Below are 16,330 nucleotides of genomic sequence, written 5' to 3'. Positions count from 1 at the left end.
AGTTTTTATACCTATATAATTTTTTTATTTGATAAAATTCGATAAAATTTCGGTGAATAAAATTCAGTCTTTCCAAATTCTCACTCGGTTTGTTTGATAAGATACTCTCCATCGAATCAAAAGATTTGAATTTTTACCCGAAACGCCGTACTTCTCGGTCTCTGATTCCACCTATTCGTGACGAGACACGCGGAACCGACTTTAATGAGAAAGAAAGTTTCGTCTCAACTTTGTCGGAAAGCAGCGCACCAATGAAATCGCCCGCGGACTTCTTTGCTTCATTCAGACTTCGAAGCAAAGACGCTTTTTCGAAAAATAGCACAAGTTATTCCAAAAAGTAAAGATCGCTAATTAATCCTGTCGCTTAGTTTGTCCATTACCTGTGACCTGTGATGCACTTTTCCTTCGTTTTTAATATGCAAATGTTTGGTCATTCAATATTTTATTTAATAACACGAACGCGATGTGTCTTTCCAATTGTAATCAGCCTAAATTTCTAAATTTTCCGGTCAAAGAGTTCCACGAAAAAATATTTCCAGAGTATAAAAAGTTCAGATTTTTCTCCCACGTAAATAGTTTTTACTTCAATGCTATACTTAGTAATCTATTCTCCGTTCGTTTCGCTGATTTGATTGAGAGAAAAAGATATATGCGGAACAAGCATCACGTGATAAAAGACGTGAATAAACTGCAAGGCATATATTTTATGTCTACTGATACAAGATAGAAGGCGCAATAAAGCGTGATAAAAGAGACGAACGAGCTCCGATACGGGTTTTATGTCCACTCGTATGCAGGAACGAATCATAACTGTGAAAACCTCTATACGTCATCTGGCGATCTGGCGAATGTAATCGTATCGGACAAGCTTTGTACCTTCAACCCGTCGCGGCGTACCTTTCAACTTGTCGCGAAACGGACAACAGAACATCTAAACACTTTATTTTTTAATTTTATCGCAATGCAACGAGAGAACGTTATACCTATCTGTTTCGTACGAAACGCGCTCGTTCGCAAATAATCCCCCGTCGCTAAAAAGATTGATCGTAAACCAAAATTTCATCATTTTTGCAGTTTGCGTGAAAGATTTAAACTAAAAGTAATATCTGTCGAATTTAATGTTATTTGAAATATTGGTACACCAAGATACTCGCAGTTATTAAAAATTTTGTAAAACGCTATGAAATGGTAATGTAATGGATTTAATTCACGGCTGCAATTGGAAGATGACGTGTAAAATAAGGATATTAAGTAGTAAATACCAAAACGGAGTTCTGGTACCTATAACCTCTACTTCTCGAATACTGGAGTTTGCTAACTACATCCAGAAAAATATAACCATCGAACTTACATAAAGTGCAAAAATTATCGAATATTCTCGCCACATGAACACTAGGATATTATTACGTACCGTGATGTTACAGCCGGGCTCGTCTTCGAGCAGCTGACGCGCGATGTCTTTGCAAGAGGTACGTGCAGCAGGTGGCACTTTACCGTCGTCCTCCCAGTAACGGCTGGCCGCATGTGCATAAAGAGCCGCCGGTGTCGCGTGTGTAACCCTGGTGGTTGTAACCAGCCCCGTCGATTTGCCTGCGATCAGAAAAATCGAATTATTACCTCTCTTCGCAGTATATTTATCTCTTTTTCCTCCTCTTTTTTTTCTCTCTTTCTATCTCTCTTTATATTTCGATCTCTATCTCTTTTTCTCTCTTTCTCTCTTTCTCCTTGTTCTACCAGCGAAGTTTCCGGCGCGTACGTGCTTTCGTAAATCACCCCTTCGGATCCTCGCGGTCGTTCGTATCCGCGTCTGACTTTATCGCGTTTAAGCGGGCCAAGCGTGCACCGTCACTGACGTAGACCCGGAAGACAAATTCCCCGAGTAGCGACCCCCGAGGCGAATCAGCACGATTTATACTTCATTGGAGGGCGAAGTGTATTTTAGAATGTCGAACTGAGCCGAAAAGGTTACAGCCGTAGATTATTACCAGGACCAGGCAAGGTCGGTCGATGTATTATTTAGAGGAATCTCGAATCTTGTATCGTTATACTTAGCCGCAATGCGGTTACCACTAGAGTCACTATAGACTACTCGAAGTGTAAATACTCGATGAAGGCCTGAATCTTTCAAAATCCACTGGGATTCATTCCTCTTCCGACAAATATTTAACATTCTATTACGGTTACACGCCTTCGTGTATACAATAATTTCCAAATAGGGGAACAAGAGGTAGCCCCGAACAGTGGATAGCCCTGCGGACATTATTGAAATTCAAATATCCCGCGTATCTATGGCTATATTGCTTAAACATTCTAATATGCCCTTCTGCGTATCTCGACATATATGCAGAATGTTTAAACAATGGCCATAAATACACGAGATACTTGAATTTCAATAATGTCCGGGGCTATATCCACTGTCCGCGAGGCTACCCCCGTTTCCCTACTTAAAACTATTAATACTCTCACTGTTCTCCACGAGTAAAGATTTAAAAAATATTTTCTCTTTTAAAGATCTAAATTTACACACTTATTACGCAATATTCCAAGTTAAATTTTATCTTCAGAAAAAAAGACAGAGAGATATATAAAATATATAAAATATAAAATATTTTTTCAGATTAATATTACATGTAGGTGTAGTAATCAATTACATTTAAGGTTAAAAGTAGGAGTGTTATGTTTGGAAGCTCGGCCACACGCACGATCGAAAAATCGGAGTTGTAACGCGCCGTCCGACTCATAGATCGCATTTTAATTATACAAAGTGTGCGCAATAATCTTGGCAGCCGTCTCGCAGGTTTCGCTTAGCGCGAATAGGCTAAGGAATTAAGTTGGCAGAGCTTGTGCAACATGTGCAAGCTCTCTGCTAGGGTCAGTAATTACGGAAGTGGCTCTAGCGTGGGTGGTTCGATGCTAATCGACCCGAGTGTGTCGATGCGTGGTCCTTCATTAAAGATCCGAGGTACGCTTTGATCTCGATATCCCTACTCGAAATTATCTCTGCGTGATCCCGTTTAATTCATGACGTTATATTACTTCTCTGAGAGCGAAATTGTTAATACTAATTCGAAAGATTAGAATTTTGAAACCACATGCTGCATCATCACGGAATCTAATTTGAGGAGAAACGAAGTCAATTGTATTTCATATAAGCGTAGAATACTAACGATATATAACAATAATAACGATAAAAAAGATATTAACTTACGACATATATATATGTATTAAGATATAGATAAATTTCCGTTCAAAAGGAGTGTATATTACAAATTCCACATACAATTAAATTGAACATATCTTTAAAAATATATTAAAACAGCTGCAAAATGTTATAATACTAATATCATAATAAAAATTAATAGTTATTAGTAAGTTGAGTGTATTATGCAAGCATGATGAAACTTTTACACGAGTTATCCTTCTTTTCAGATTCTTCAAATAATTGAAATTCAGTAGCGAAAGTTTAGAAAACCTTGTTACAAAAACATCAAAGTCATTAAAGAGATATTTAATTATATATCCTGTTTCGGAAATTAAATTATTTTGGCAGGCAGCAAAGACTTCTAGTAACAGCGTGAGGGTACGACAGAACTTTGTTGCTTCGTTAACTTCAAGTGACTTTGCTTTAAAAAAAATTTAATTTGAGGCTTAGCTGTCGAGTTATCTGAAGTTTAAAATTAAAAAGTTGCGAAAACAGCTGGTGTACCGGTCGAATTTTTGCGAGAAAAGTTCCCAAAATCGTTCCCGAATGTTCACATTCAAGAAATATGGAAACGCCCGAGCGGCCCATTCTTAACGCCAAAATGGCGAAAAAATTCAGCCAACGTTATTGGTCTTTTTTTTTTATGCGTGCCCATAAATTTCGTCGAAAGGGAACGAGGTGGCCTACATCAAGATGTTCTCGGGTCGGCGATTCGCGAACGTAAATATTCCTGCGGGATCGTCCGCCGGATTCTCCGCGGTCGTACCCAATTCGTTCCCCGCTTTCCGATGGGCGAGAAGACGATGGTGCGCGATTTCGTAGGTCGTGCACGACCCGCGATTCACGATGATAATTCAAGGAGTTCCGGAGCGCCGAATGAGAGAACTGGTGGAATCCCGATTCGCCCCTCGAGATGCGCGAAATGGACCGTAGTAAGTCGCGCCGCAACTCGAGAACAGGGACCCTTATTCCGTCGCAACTTATCCCTTTCGTGAGCGAAGTCGCTTTAATGCGCGAACTCCTTAGCGAAATCGCGATATCGGGAAATGACATTTCGAATATCCGGGTTTACATCTAACAGGGTACAGACATACTTTCTATCGATCCGCTCTATGGAATCGGATATCGATCTGATGATACTTTATTTTTAAGTGTCAATACTGAACGGTATTGGAATCACACGCAGACTCAATAAGTGCAAGAAATATATCTCTGCTATAATAAATTGGCGGAGAAAGAAAAAAAATATCGATATACATATAGAATAAATATATGTCATAAGATAAAAAGTAAAACATATAAGAGGAAAATATACGTCAAAATTGATATAATTATATCGCAGTCGCGATAAACACAAGAAATATCTCTGCTACAGTAAATTAATAAAAAAAAAATATAGATATAATGAACATAATATCGCGCGATGAATAAAATATATAAAAGAGGAAAATATATATACGTCAAAATTAATTTTAATTCCTATTGCCATTTCTTATACCCTCATCCATCCTAATTCCCTCCCTATTTCACTTTCGTTTCTTCAACGTTTGTTTTAATATCCCTCGCGTTTCTCGCCTTATTGCAGGAGAACGACGATTATTCCTCGAGTGATAGATATAACCGTATACCGTTCGCTCTCAATTACCGCCTTTATTATCTCCGCTATCTCCCGCCATCGTTTTTCCGCTGTCTCCTCTGTTTTCAATTCCCCACTTCTCGTTCATCCGACGTCGAATTTCCATCGCTGCCCGTGCATCACACGTACCTCGCGTCGCAGCGTCGCGTCGCTCTAAAGAACGTGACAAACCGCCAACGTGAGGGCTAAAAAGCCGCGGCGCGGCCGCGCGGAAAGCCAGGGGTGTCAGCGGCAAACGGCGCGCGATTAATCAGCTGGGCCATTCATCTTAATGATCGTGCCAAAGCAAAGCTCGTCCTTTCATGCCCGCATGTACATACAACGGGCCGGTGGCGCGCGTGTCGGCAACGCGTATACTCGCATACATATTGCCGGGGTCACGCCGGCCGGTTCTGGCAACGTGTCAACTGCTCAAAAACACAATGCCGCTGTTTGTTACCGTAGATACGAGCACGGAAACGATACGTGGCCCCGCCGGGCCCTGTCGCGATACATCGCAATATACCCGCGCGTCTTGGTAAGGAAAAAATTAAACTCGCTTGACCTCGATTCCACCGACAATCGCGCGGACATTACACCTCCGTAATTGCATGGCAGCAAGATCGTGCTTTCAATTAGCCACTTCTCACCCGTCAACAGGAGGTGTTCGAGTTTGCGAGTAGAAAGATATTTACTGGAGAGAAAGCCGAGCGAGAGAAGATGTAATAAGGTAGCGAAGGTTAGATTAACTCGTTAGATAAACTAATGCGTCGTTGGAGCTCGTAACGCTTTGCGTATATTGGATACCGCGTAACGTGTATTTCGCCGGTGTTTATTATTTATTCAACACGCGCGAGAGATTCACGAACATCTGCGCTTCTCTCTACCTCGGCGTAAGCAAGAAATTGTATTACAAGCGGATTACACCGCGGCGCGCTCGCGCTCGTTCGCGCGTCGTTCTTTGCAGCGACCGGCCATCGCAAACAAACCGTAAGCGATTACTAATGACCGCGCAGAAGCGCGGGAGAGTGTAACGTTAATTCGCCGCCCCATCGCCAGCACGCTCACTCATAAACTTACAATTTGGCGGTAGAAGCAATTACAACGGTATCGTCGATAATTACTTCTGCAACAGACACCCAGCAAATCTCTGTAGCAATATATATTATATATACATATACTTGCGTACATACATATAGTGTATATAAACATATACACGTCGACAGTTTTGATTTAGCTTTACAGCGCCGTTTCGCTTTTCTCTAATTGCATTTTCTATTGTCGTCGACAAAACGACCGTTTCGAATACCGTGCTCGTCTTTGACGTGCTCGTCTTCAACGCGCGCGCACCTGGATTTCCTTACGCCACGATGCGCCTCCTGAATAGCTTGGCATCACAGACGAACTGATTACGCGGAGTGTGCTCCGTGATTATTGTCTTCTAGAAATTTGAAGCGTGTAAATTACAACTTGTGGACACAACAATGGATTCCTGTCGATCGCCTTAATGTTGACACGTGCTAAACGGCAATTTTTTTAAATACATTTTTATATAAATACAGATATCCAATGTTCAAAAAAGCAATATTATTATACAAAATCCCATCATCATTTAGCGTTTAGTTTGTGTGATTTGTGATTTCAACAAAACAAAAATATTAAAATTTTACGATTTGTTTAAGATATCCATCGACGCGTCGGTGTGCTACGTAACGCGAAAGTGTGTAACAATTGAGAATTTTCAAACTTTCTAATCTGTTTCCCGGCAAGTATGTTAATTAGCGCATAACGCGCGTATATGCGCAAAGCCGTAAACACCCGAGCTTCGAACTGCGGGGGCATGAAACTGCGAAAGTTCGGTAGCCATGCGTCCAGAATATTCTCGTGTGCACGGGGACGCGATTTAATAAACAGCACGTGAAATCTTTCATTAAGCAGAATCGCTCTAGCTTGTGCAATTAGCGCCAGCCGTAAATTAGATATCGGCTTCCGGTCAAGCGCCGCGCCAAGAATACGATGTGCGCCGCATGCCGCATGTGCGGTGCGGCGCGGTGTGAGGCGCGCGTAAGCGCGAATTCAATTTATACGTGGACATTTAATCGTGTGCCGTGTTTGGGCAGTTTAATCGTTTTAACGCCCGTCCCTGGCAAATTGGATGTATGCGCAGATTAATTACGTTTGTTCATAATGACGAGATCGCAGGATCGTAAAAGCCGCGCCATGAAATTCAGTAGAAAGTAACGACCCGATTAGAAAGATTAATCTGTATATGCCGAGGGTGTATATATTATAAATCATTTATTGCCCTTTCTTCTTCTAATTATCGATACTGGCTGCCTTTGCGAAAGTGTTCGAATTTTATTTTCTTACAGATCAATGCTGCAATGATCCTAAATTCATCAAGTAATTAACGCCGTACATATATCTGTATACTTAAAATAATAAAGAATAAACTGACAAGTTTCTACATACTTTTATCTCGTTTGCGCGGCTACTTAAATATTAATCCCACGCTATATCGTCGTATCGATATGCGGACTCACCTTGATCCTGGGCCCAATTAATAAGCGAAGGAACGCGCGCCTCCAAACTGGAGTAACAGTCCTCGAAACGTGCCGATGAATCCAGACCAACAGTCTCGTAATTGGCTTTAACTCCGCAGAGCAGTGCCGTCGCGCATGCCGACGATTCGCCAACTTGCGCGTCCATGTTGTACGTCTGGAAACAAGATAACAGAGATTAATTGCATATTGTCGCGTAATCGATTAACACGAATTCGTGATCTGAAAGATTTTTACTTCTATATGCGAAGAGAAAACTGTATTTTTCAGTAAATTGTATCACGTATAGAACTAGGTCAAAGCGGTCCGCACTTCATTTCATTTGCGGGTCTTTTAATCAATTTCCCTTCCGCAAAATTCTGCTAACGCACGTAAAAAATTTAATGAAATGTACACTTTTATTTCTGTTCATATCTCCATAAAACTTGAAATTGCGAATACGGAATACTCTTGAATTTTGTAATCGTTTACAATCGCAGAAGCAATTACAATATTTTATAATTAAGAGGAAACGATATTTTGCTCGCGTATTAAATTCAGATGAATAATAATAATTTGGATCTATTGCACAGTGATCACTTCACATTGACAAAATATCTCTTTCGACGTTGAAGCTTGCGACTATTGATGGGAACTTAGAAATAATTCGCTTAAATTCAAGCAAATTTCAGTTATGTTACCATTTGCTTCGCTTTACAATGCCGTAATTTTGCTGTTTGCTCACATGGTTAACAGGAAATAAAGGCCCGCATACATCAAATTCCGCGAACGTCAGGAGCATCGAGGAAGGAATGATAAGTTTCGAAGTAAAGAGAAATTCCGATGTAAGTGGACGTCGCGTTGCCTCTATGTGTCATGACTGGCGATTTTCGTTGGGTAACAGGATATGGGTCGAAGTATGTCACCGCTGTCTAGGAACCGCACGTCGCTTTCAGCGCTCTAGGGTAAGCAACGAGCAAATGGACATTTCCGTCCATCGGCTCGCTCGACTCAACCCACTCTCGAGCTTTGATGAAAACGACAGCTGCGCTCTACTACCGCTGACGATTCGCGAATAAAAACTGCCGCTTTTCATTTTCTGCGGAAAATTAATGAAAAACGCGCGCATTCGACGATGTAGATTCGGCTAATAATATTTCCATAAGAATTTTAATCGATACAGGAGAATCATCAACAAAAATAAAATATCGGAAATGTTGTGCGCGCGTCGTAACTCTCATAATCAATTATCCCTATAAAATTATAATAATATAAAAAATTATTACGATTTCCAGATTATTATATCTTCCTTCGCTATCACGAATACCGATTACGTGTTGTAATAAACGACCCCTTAAATGGAGTTTAAGAGGTCTACACGTAAGGTGGCGGTTGGGACAAACTCGGGCGCATAAATTCCCGCGGCAATGTACGAAGGCGGCGCTTTTCACGCTAAAATACCGCTGATATCCGGTTTTTTTATTACACGACTACGTACGCGCTTGGGCATTGCTTCACCCCATAAAAAGCCGATTGATTCGCTCGAGTACGCGTTCCCTATTTCAGGATTCGACGACCCGGCACCACAACACCCGGCTGAGAAATGCCGATTTCCTTTCGCGCAAGAACACCCATAAAGCACACTCGTCATTATCATACTAAAAGCCATGCATCGTCAATTCAAATACCGTTATGGATTAACTGCGGGACCACACGACACGGTCGATCGCCAAGCTTATAGCGGTAAAGTAGAACGCCCGGAGCCCTGAAACGCAGCCCGTAATAGCGAGCAGCCGTATGCCGACCAAACACGTTACAAACTCCGATATCCTCAGCATGAAATTGTAGGAGGAAAGCGATGACTTGGTTAGTGATATCGAGCAAAAACGAAAACTCGAAGTTCTAGTTGGATACGCGAGATCTCGCGAAGAGAGAAAAAAAATCGCCAGCCAAGATACTCTGCTCTTTAATTTTTCAACACGAAAATTACTCACTCGAGATATCATTGACGATTATTATCTGTAGTAAGAAAAAATATATAATATAAGGAATAACACGTAATGTAACAAAATTAAAGTAATAAAGTTTAATGATAAACGTACGAAATACCCTCTCACATGATTACGCAATCATTGGGGTTATTATGTTTCAGGGAAATAATCTTATCTAGCGTTTTCCTAAACAATCAATGCCAATTTCCTTTCCGATATATGCTGTTCGCTGTACATTCGCAATTGAAATCTATATCCGCAACGTGTGCGCAAAAAATGCCGAATTTCAGAGAACGTCCGCAGAAATCTGCGTCTGCGAAATCTGCAGCGCGCGTGATGTGCAACGATATGCCGTTTAACTGTCCTCGATAGGCACGGAGGTGCCGTAGATTATGGTCGAGTATTATCGGCGATGCTTTTATCAGGGGTTTCCTCAATCGGGCACGTCGATAAGATAAATTCGGTGAGCGCGAAGCGTGTCTTTTGGCGTGAGAGCGAACGGCAGTAAGCGAGTAAACGCAAAATCGGAAGATCGTTAAAAGGTGAATCGGCAGGAGCAACATGCAGGCGGACGACAAGTGCATTCCGCAGCAGAAACAGGAGGGTGTTTCAACGTCGGGCGGATCGCAACGGAGCGTACCGGACGGATGGCCGTTCAAGAAGGCAAAGTAAGCACCACTTTGTCACGTCGTGACCGATATAAAGCACAGAGATATAGAGGTATACTGCAAGTAATCGACGTGCAAGTGACGCGATAGGTGCGCTTTTCAGCGCTTTCTATATACGCTTATTCTCTTGCTTTTTCTTCTTTCACTCGCTAAAGCAAATATAAAGGTGCAGTATCAGCTACTAACTTCACGATCCTTTATCATTTTTATTGCAAACGGAAACATAAATTGCATTCAAATATCGCATAGAACAAATAAAATTATTAACATAGATATTAAAATTTCATGATCTACTTTTTTTATAACTTTTGTTCTTGTTAATAGAAGTAAAAAAATATCTGATGTTATACTAAAAATATACACCTTGCATTTGTTTTATTTTCAACGGTCAATTTCTTTATCTCTAATAAAGATATCGAGAGATAATTATTTCTTTATCTGTTTTTCGACAGTGTGGCACTGTTTATAACGCAAATAGAAAATTGTAATTTACTATATGAATGCTCAAATAAAATATTGACATTTAAGATGGATTTAAACTGTTTGCTTTTTACTTGCATTTTAATTGCTTTCATTTTATTTTAATTCAATTGCAAATATCTTTGATGTTATTTCAATCTATCGTTTATTTAAATATTGCTGCGCATTTATATGTCATTCATATTGTTTGAAGTTCAAACGGAAATTCGAGCGACTAGCGCTAGATCTGCTAGATCACGAGCCCGCTGCGTGCATTTTTCACCAAACGAGCAAATATAGCGATGCGAGCAAAATAAATATCACCCGAAAGACGCGCGATCGTACCTTCAGACCAGTCAGTCGAACGTAACGAGGAACAGAATACGGGACAGTCGATCTCTTCATATCTCGCTCGGCACCCTCAATCGCAGTGCGTTGCGATGCGATCAAGGACGCATTACGTCATGTAGACGCGTTACGTAAAAAAACTTGATATTGCTTTGTTATATTATCGAGGTTTTCACGTACACGGGTGAAAGCGAGTAGTGCTCCGACGCGCGTTACGCGCTCATTTTCGCAGGCGCGCATAACGCATGGTTGGTGTAATTGTCGGATACCGAAGAGGACGCGGGCGGAAAGCCACGGCGGAGTAGATTTATATTCATAATAGCGGGGAGTTGGAGGCCGTTAGGCGCAAAATGTTTTAGAGCCCAAAGTAAACGCCGCAGTGTTCGCGGTAATGCCGGTAACTCACTTCTCCCACGACGAACATTTGTCTCGTAATGGCCACTGGTTCACCACGTTTATGACTAGTTCGTAAGCGCCCCGCAGTGGTTTTGTCACATCCGTTCCGTGTTCTCCCCCTGCCTCGATTTCCCTCTTCTTTTCCCTCTCTCTCTCTCTCTCTCTCTCTCTCTCTCTCTCTCTCTCTCTCTCTCTCTCTCTCACCCTCTCTCTCTCTCTCCCTCTCTCTCATCTCTCTCATCCCTTACACATTTTAAATTGAGTGTTCTTGATGACTACGTTGGCGGTTGTGTGTGCGTCATTTCCATATATTCTATCTATACAGTTATGTGCAAAGCAATAGCACCGGCTAAAAAAATTAAAAAATTCTAAATTTTAAAATTAATTAAATAAAAATTACTTTATTTTATTTATTAAATATACATCAGTTAATATATATATATATATATATATATATATAGAAACATAAAACATCTTATTATTGCAAAAAGATTTCAATAAAAAATGGAATTTGTTAAAATTTAGAATTTTTATTTTTTTTTCCAGCCGGAGCTATTATTTGTACATAACTGTATCAGTATATGTATATATGTGTATATGAGTATATATCAGCATATCTATCACACATAAGAATCACTCGTACAATGACTTTTGTGCTGACTCCTTAATTTCACGGTTTCTGCCTTAAAATTTTAGTCACCATAATTTCATATTTTTTTAAAAAAATTTTTGATGCGCGTTAAATTATTCCGATAGTAAATGTAATTACAGCGTGCAACATAATATACCTTTGAATTCTTTAAATACAGTAATATAATAAGTAAAATAATTAAAATATAATTCTTTTCACGAATATTTTGTCGGAAATAAGCTAAATTATTTTTTAATAGGCGCAGAAATAAATATATTTCATAAATTTTGAAGAGAGAAAAAAAGAGAAAGAAACAGAGAGAAAAAAGAAATGGCTAAGCTCCATTATATTATTTAAAAAGAACAGTGAAATATGATGCTGCAAGATAAAAGATTTATAGATCATTAACCTAACGGTAATAAAACAAAAACGTTTTGACAAAATTTGGAATAATATATAAGACACGGTTAAATAACAAGATATATCTTGTTATTTAATACTTATAAGTAAAACACAAATTTAGAATAGAAATTCTGTATGCGTACACACAGACAGATATTGATCGTTACATAAGTATAATGTACGTTACATAAATACATTTGGGGCGAATCAATTAAGTATCGTTGATATGTATTACTTTATCACTTCGCGATGTGTATCTTGATAATAATAACATATACAGCAAAGAATCTAATATAATCACGTCTACATAATTAAAAAATAAATTAATGTCTTGTTGTGTAGAATGAATCGTGGTTTGCATGAATAAAGGACAACTCTTTCTTTAAATAGATCAAAACCAGCACAAGACTTCATAAATAAAAGACAGTACAAAATAGCTCCCGGGTATCGAAAAATATTATAATATTTGCATTAACCTATGAAATTATTTCCAGCATTGTGTCTCTGTACTGATAGAAAATTATTTCCTTTTTAAATAGAGCAAGATTTCTTACAAATAATCTCACTCTTATTTTCAATCCAGTAAAAATTAAATTTATAGTGCAGATACCTATTGCCTAAATTTGATACACATATTCTTAAAATTATAGCGCGGTGTCTATGTGCCATATCTGGCCCGTGGGTTGCGCCCGTGGGTTGCCCAGAACTTTTACGAGCACGCACCTAACCGCGCGAGGATTAAACGCTTCGAGTTTACGGTCAATTCAGTTCAACGGGGCTCAGACAGTTCTACTTCCGCAGGCTCCGCATCCTCGCGCTATTCTATACAATAATACCACCGATTTACTTTCGACCGGTGTAGCCGGCCCGATCCGGACTCCGGAGCAGTCGTAATCGCGGTAACTCGCGAAAGTTGGATCGCGCGTACGTGCGCGAGAGCCGCGGAAAGTCGAGGGCAAGGCTCCCGCACGATAAAACGCCGTCGAATCGCAGCGGAAATTCTCGATTGCGATCTAAGTTGAAATTAAATTGACCATGGTATGATCCCGCCGCGGCGGCGTTGCCCAAGTCCCTCGGCTAAACAGGATATCCGTCTGCGTAAGCGCACGTGAGCGGAAAGTACGAAGTAGACCGGGTGCACTTTTCCGGATAAGGTCCTCTTTTGCCGTCTGCCTCGCTTTAAGAAGAGAAATGCTCCGATATTTCCCTCCTCCCGCTCCCAAAACCAACCGCAAAGAGGCAAAACGTTCCGGATACGCCCGTTTCTTCCTCCCTTTTTCGCTCGTCGTCCTTTCTCCTTTGCCGCGCATTGCCCGGGCCATCTATTTGCGACTGTCCTCAAGTCGGAATTCTACAACTAGCTAATACCGCCTAATTACACCAACTACACAAAGAGACGTTGAACTAAATGCTGCTGACATTTATTCCGCCCACAATGTCGCGTACTTATTTCTCTTCGTCTTTATTTCCTCGTTGGCAACATATACTCTAGTTAATGTACGGGCTTATACAAATTTCTTTAATGCACCAAGATATCGAAAAATTATATAGGATAATAGAAGTATTGCATTTTCTTAAATAAACGCACACCGCGAGAGTAATCCGCGGTAATTAGTCTATTGAGAACGTAGCTCGAGCATTCACCACAATCTTCAATCTTTTCATTCTTGTTCTTCGTTTTATGTAAAATATTCCACTATTATCGGGTATCTTCTCTTCCGTAAGTTTCTTCATAAAAATGATGATTTTTACGACTTATAACATTTGCGATTCGTGGTACCGAGTGTTTTAATTTGCAGTAAAGTGTCAAGAAAAGAAAAACGTTAATATTAATACAATATTTCTGTCTTGAAACACGTTTTTCTACGGAGAAAATAAAATTTAATTAAGATCCATCCAAGACATAAATAACTATACTGAGTTCCGCTCATTTCGTTCTGCAGCTCCGTTGTGTTATTAATGGCGGAACTACGGAATCATTTGTTTCTCGCATCTCGTGCAACGTACAGCAGTAAATTCGCAGTAAACTTCTTTATCTACGCTATTTCGTCCAAACCATATCAAAACCCTGAAAAGTTCAGGTTCAGACACTTCAACATATATTCTAAGACAATACCGCAGAACGTCATTTCCAACATTAATTAACGAAATAGGACCGCGAAGTTAAGCATTCGCTTTAATATTCAGCGCTTCGGTATAACATTACCAACTTTCTATGATAAGATAACGAGGGTGTAATGTTGCAGTCACCACGAACTTAATTATAATTTCAAAAGATGTCAACCATTGTTATTGAAGTAAAATGAATTTCCTGTGTTATGTTTCGCATTCAAAACATTTATATATCAACGTGACGGCTTTAAATAATAAGATACACTTTTAATATTCTCTATTAACTCTGTCATTATTAAATATATCTAAATTAATTTAGAGATATATCTCTATTATTAAATATCTCTAAATTAATATCTCTAAATAACTTCTCAGGATATTGTAATTTTGTTAACAGGGACTTGATCGATGCCCGACAAGCTGTGAAAATCAATTTCGATCCGTCCGCTGAAGAATACAATATGAGGCATAAAAGAAGAGGAGTGGCGCTTATAATAAACCATGTTGAGTTCAAGAACATGGCCACGCGAACGGGCTCCGTAAAGGACTCCGATGACCTCGAGGTTTCATTAGGCAAGCTCGGGTTCGACGTTCGAACTTGTAAAAATCCGACAGTTAAAACTATAACCACAGTCTTACAGTCGAGTAAGTATAGCATTTCTGTAATCCGGCTACTTGTAATCGTCCACACTTTGTTACGCATCACTAGCTCAATGACAGATCAAACAGATAGATGACGATGCCCTGAGTACTATATTTGGATAATGAACGCGAACGGCTTCCGTTTGAAAAAATAGCAGAAACAAAGAGGACGATATCATTATTTCTGTTCATTCGCAATATTGCAGGCTGTCGTAACCACATCGTTAGCTCTCTGTGTACCATCTCTTATTATTTTCTTATCTCTCTACAATGAGCGCACTTTCGTTCCGTCTCTCATCGTAACAAAGCGATAGTTTTCTCAAGATGGAGAAAAAATACGGAGTGCATGAGAAATCTCCCTTACTTTTTAATCGTAAACTTTTTAAAGAATTTGAACTTAATTATCGTTTGAAAGGGAAAAAGTTCATGAAAAAACAATTTTATCTACTTTTTTAACGCTTGATATCTTCGTGATTAAATCACAAAATGGAATTTTCCTAAAAATCCATTCGATATGATATAGCATAGCGACTTGCAATCCATTAAATAAATGTACTGGTAATTTTATAAATAAGCGAAAAATGAAAAATTCCAATGCAGACATGTAAATAAAAAAGTCTCGGACACTCGGGACACTGCGGTGATAGAAAAAATACGAAGTGTCTGAGAAATCCCTCTTACTTTTTTAATTGCAAACTTTTTAAAGAATTTAAACTTAATTATCGTTTGAAAGGGAAAAAGTTCGTGAAAAAATAATTTTATCCACTTTTTTAAACGCTTGATATCTTCGTGATTAAATCAAAAAATAGAATTTTCCTGAAAATCCTTTCGATATGGCATAGTATAATGACCCGCAGTCCATTAAATAAATGTACCAGTCCAATCTCTATTTTCAATTTTACAAATAAGCGATAAATGAAAAATTCCAATGCAGGCATATAAATAAAAAAAGTCTCGAGCACTGGTGATTGGAAAGTCAAAGTCGTCATTTGTCGTACGATTACTTTTATAACCAGCTACCCACACATTAATAATAATCTTCCGCTCGCCTAATGGCACTGCGTCTACAAAAGCGAGAAAGCTTTCCAAGTGCATTGATAATTGCCGATGAATTCTTTGTAGAGTCCCCCGAGCAGACGAGCGGGTTAGATTCTGGCGGTTAACGCGAAGCGGATAATGATGGGCGCCGATGAAGGAAACCCAGCGATAAGTTATACAAACATTTTACAACAAAACGAGCTCATTAAACGTCTATTCGTCGCAGTGAACCGAGTTCCTCACAAATAACTAACAAAGCAATCTCGTGAATACGGCTGCGGCAGGT

General features: G+C 39.5%; 2 protein-coding genes across 7 annotated transcripts in view; one reads left to right on the top strand and one right to left on the bottom strand.

Moving 5' to 3' along the window:
* Positions 1-16,330, bottom strand: part of LOC143896247 (alkaline phosphatase) — a 178,288-nt gene that overhangs the window by 48,602 nt on the left and 113,356 nt on the right. For both annotated transcript variants that reach the window (XR_013256594.1, XM_077403958.1), the window contains exons 3-4: positions 7,361-7,535; positions 1,412-1,590 (exon numbers count right to left, since the gene is read on the bottom strand). Coding sequence is in view for 1 of the 2 variants with exons in the window: in XM_077403958.1 (XP_077260084.1) it covers positions 1,412-1,590; positions 7,361-7,535 (354 nt within the window). In the remaining variant the exon portion in view is untranslated. The remainder of the gene's footprint in view (positions 1-1,411; positions 1,591-7,360; positions 7,536-16,330) is intronic.
* The window catches only part of LOC143896251 (caspase-1), a 112,311-nt gene that overhangs the window by 66,087 nt on the left and 29,894 nt on the right, over positions 1-16,330 (top strand). For 3 of the 5 annotated variants that reach the window (XM_077403967.1, XM_077403966.1, XM_077403969.1), the window contains exon 2: positions 14,762-15,009. In XM_077403967.1, coding sequence (XP_077260093.1) covers positions 14,762-15,009 — 248 coding nt within the window. Of the gene's footprint in view, positions 1-8,113; positions 8,323-8,652; positions 9,224-9,509; positions 10,017-10,826; positions 10,942-14,761; positions 15,010-16,330 lie in introns of those variants that run through there. The other 2 variants (XM_077403965.1, XM_077403968.1) reach the window with 2 other exon arrangements.

This window comes from Temnothorax americanus, unplaced genomic scaffold, assembly GCF_048541705.1.
Source record: "Temnothorax americanus isolate GAGA-0224 unplaced genomic scaffold, ASM4854170v1 Scaffold18, whole genome shotgun sequence".
Lineage (NCBI taxonomy): Eukaryota > Metazoa > Arthropoda > Insecta > Hymenoptera > Formicidae > Temnothorax > Temnothorax americanus.
Note: the sequence above shows the minus strand (reverse complement) of the source record. Positions and strands in the feature narration are given on the sequence as shown.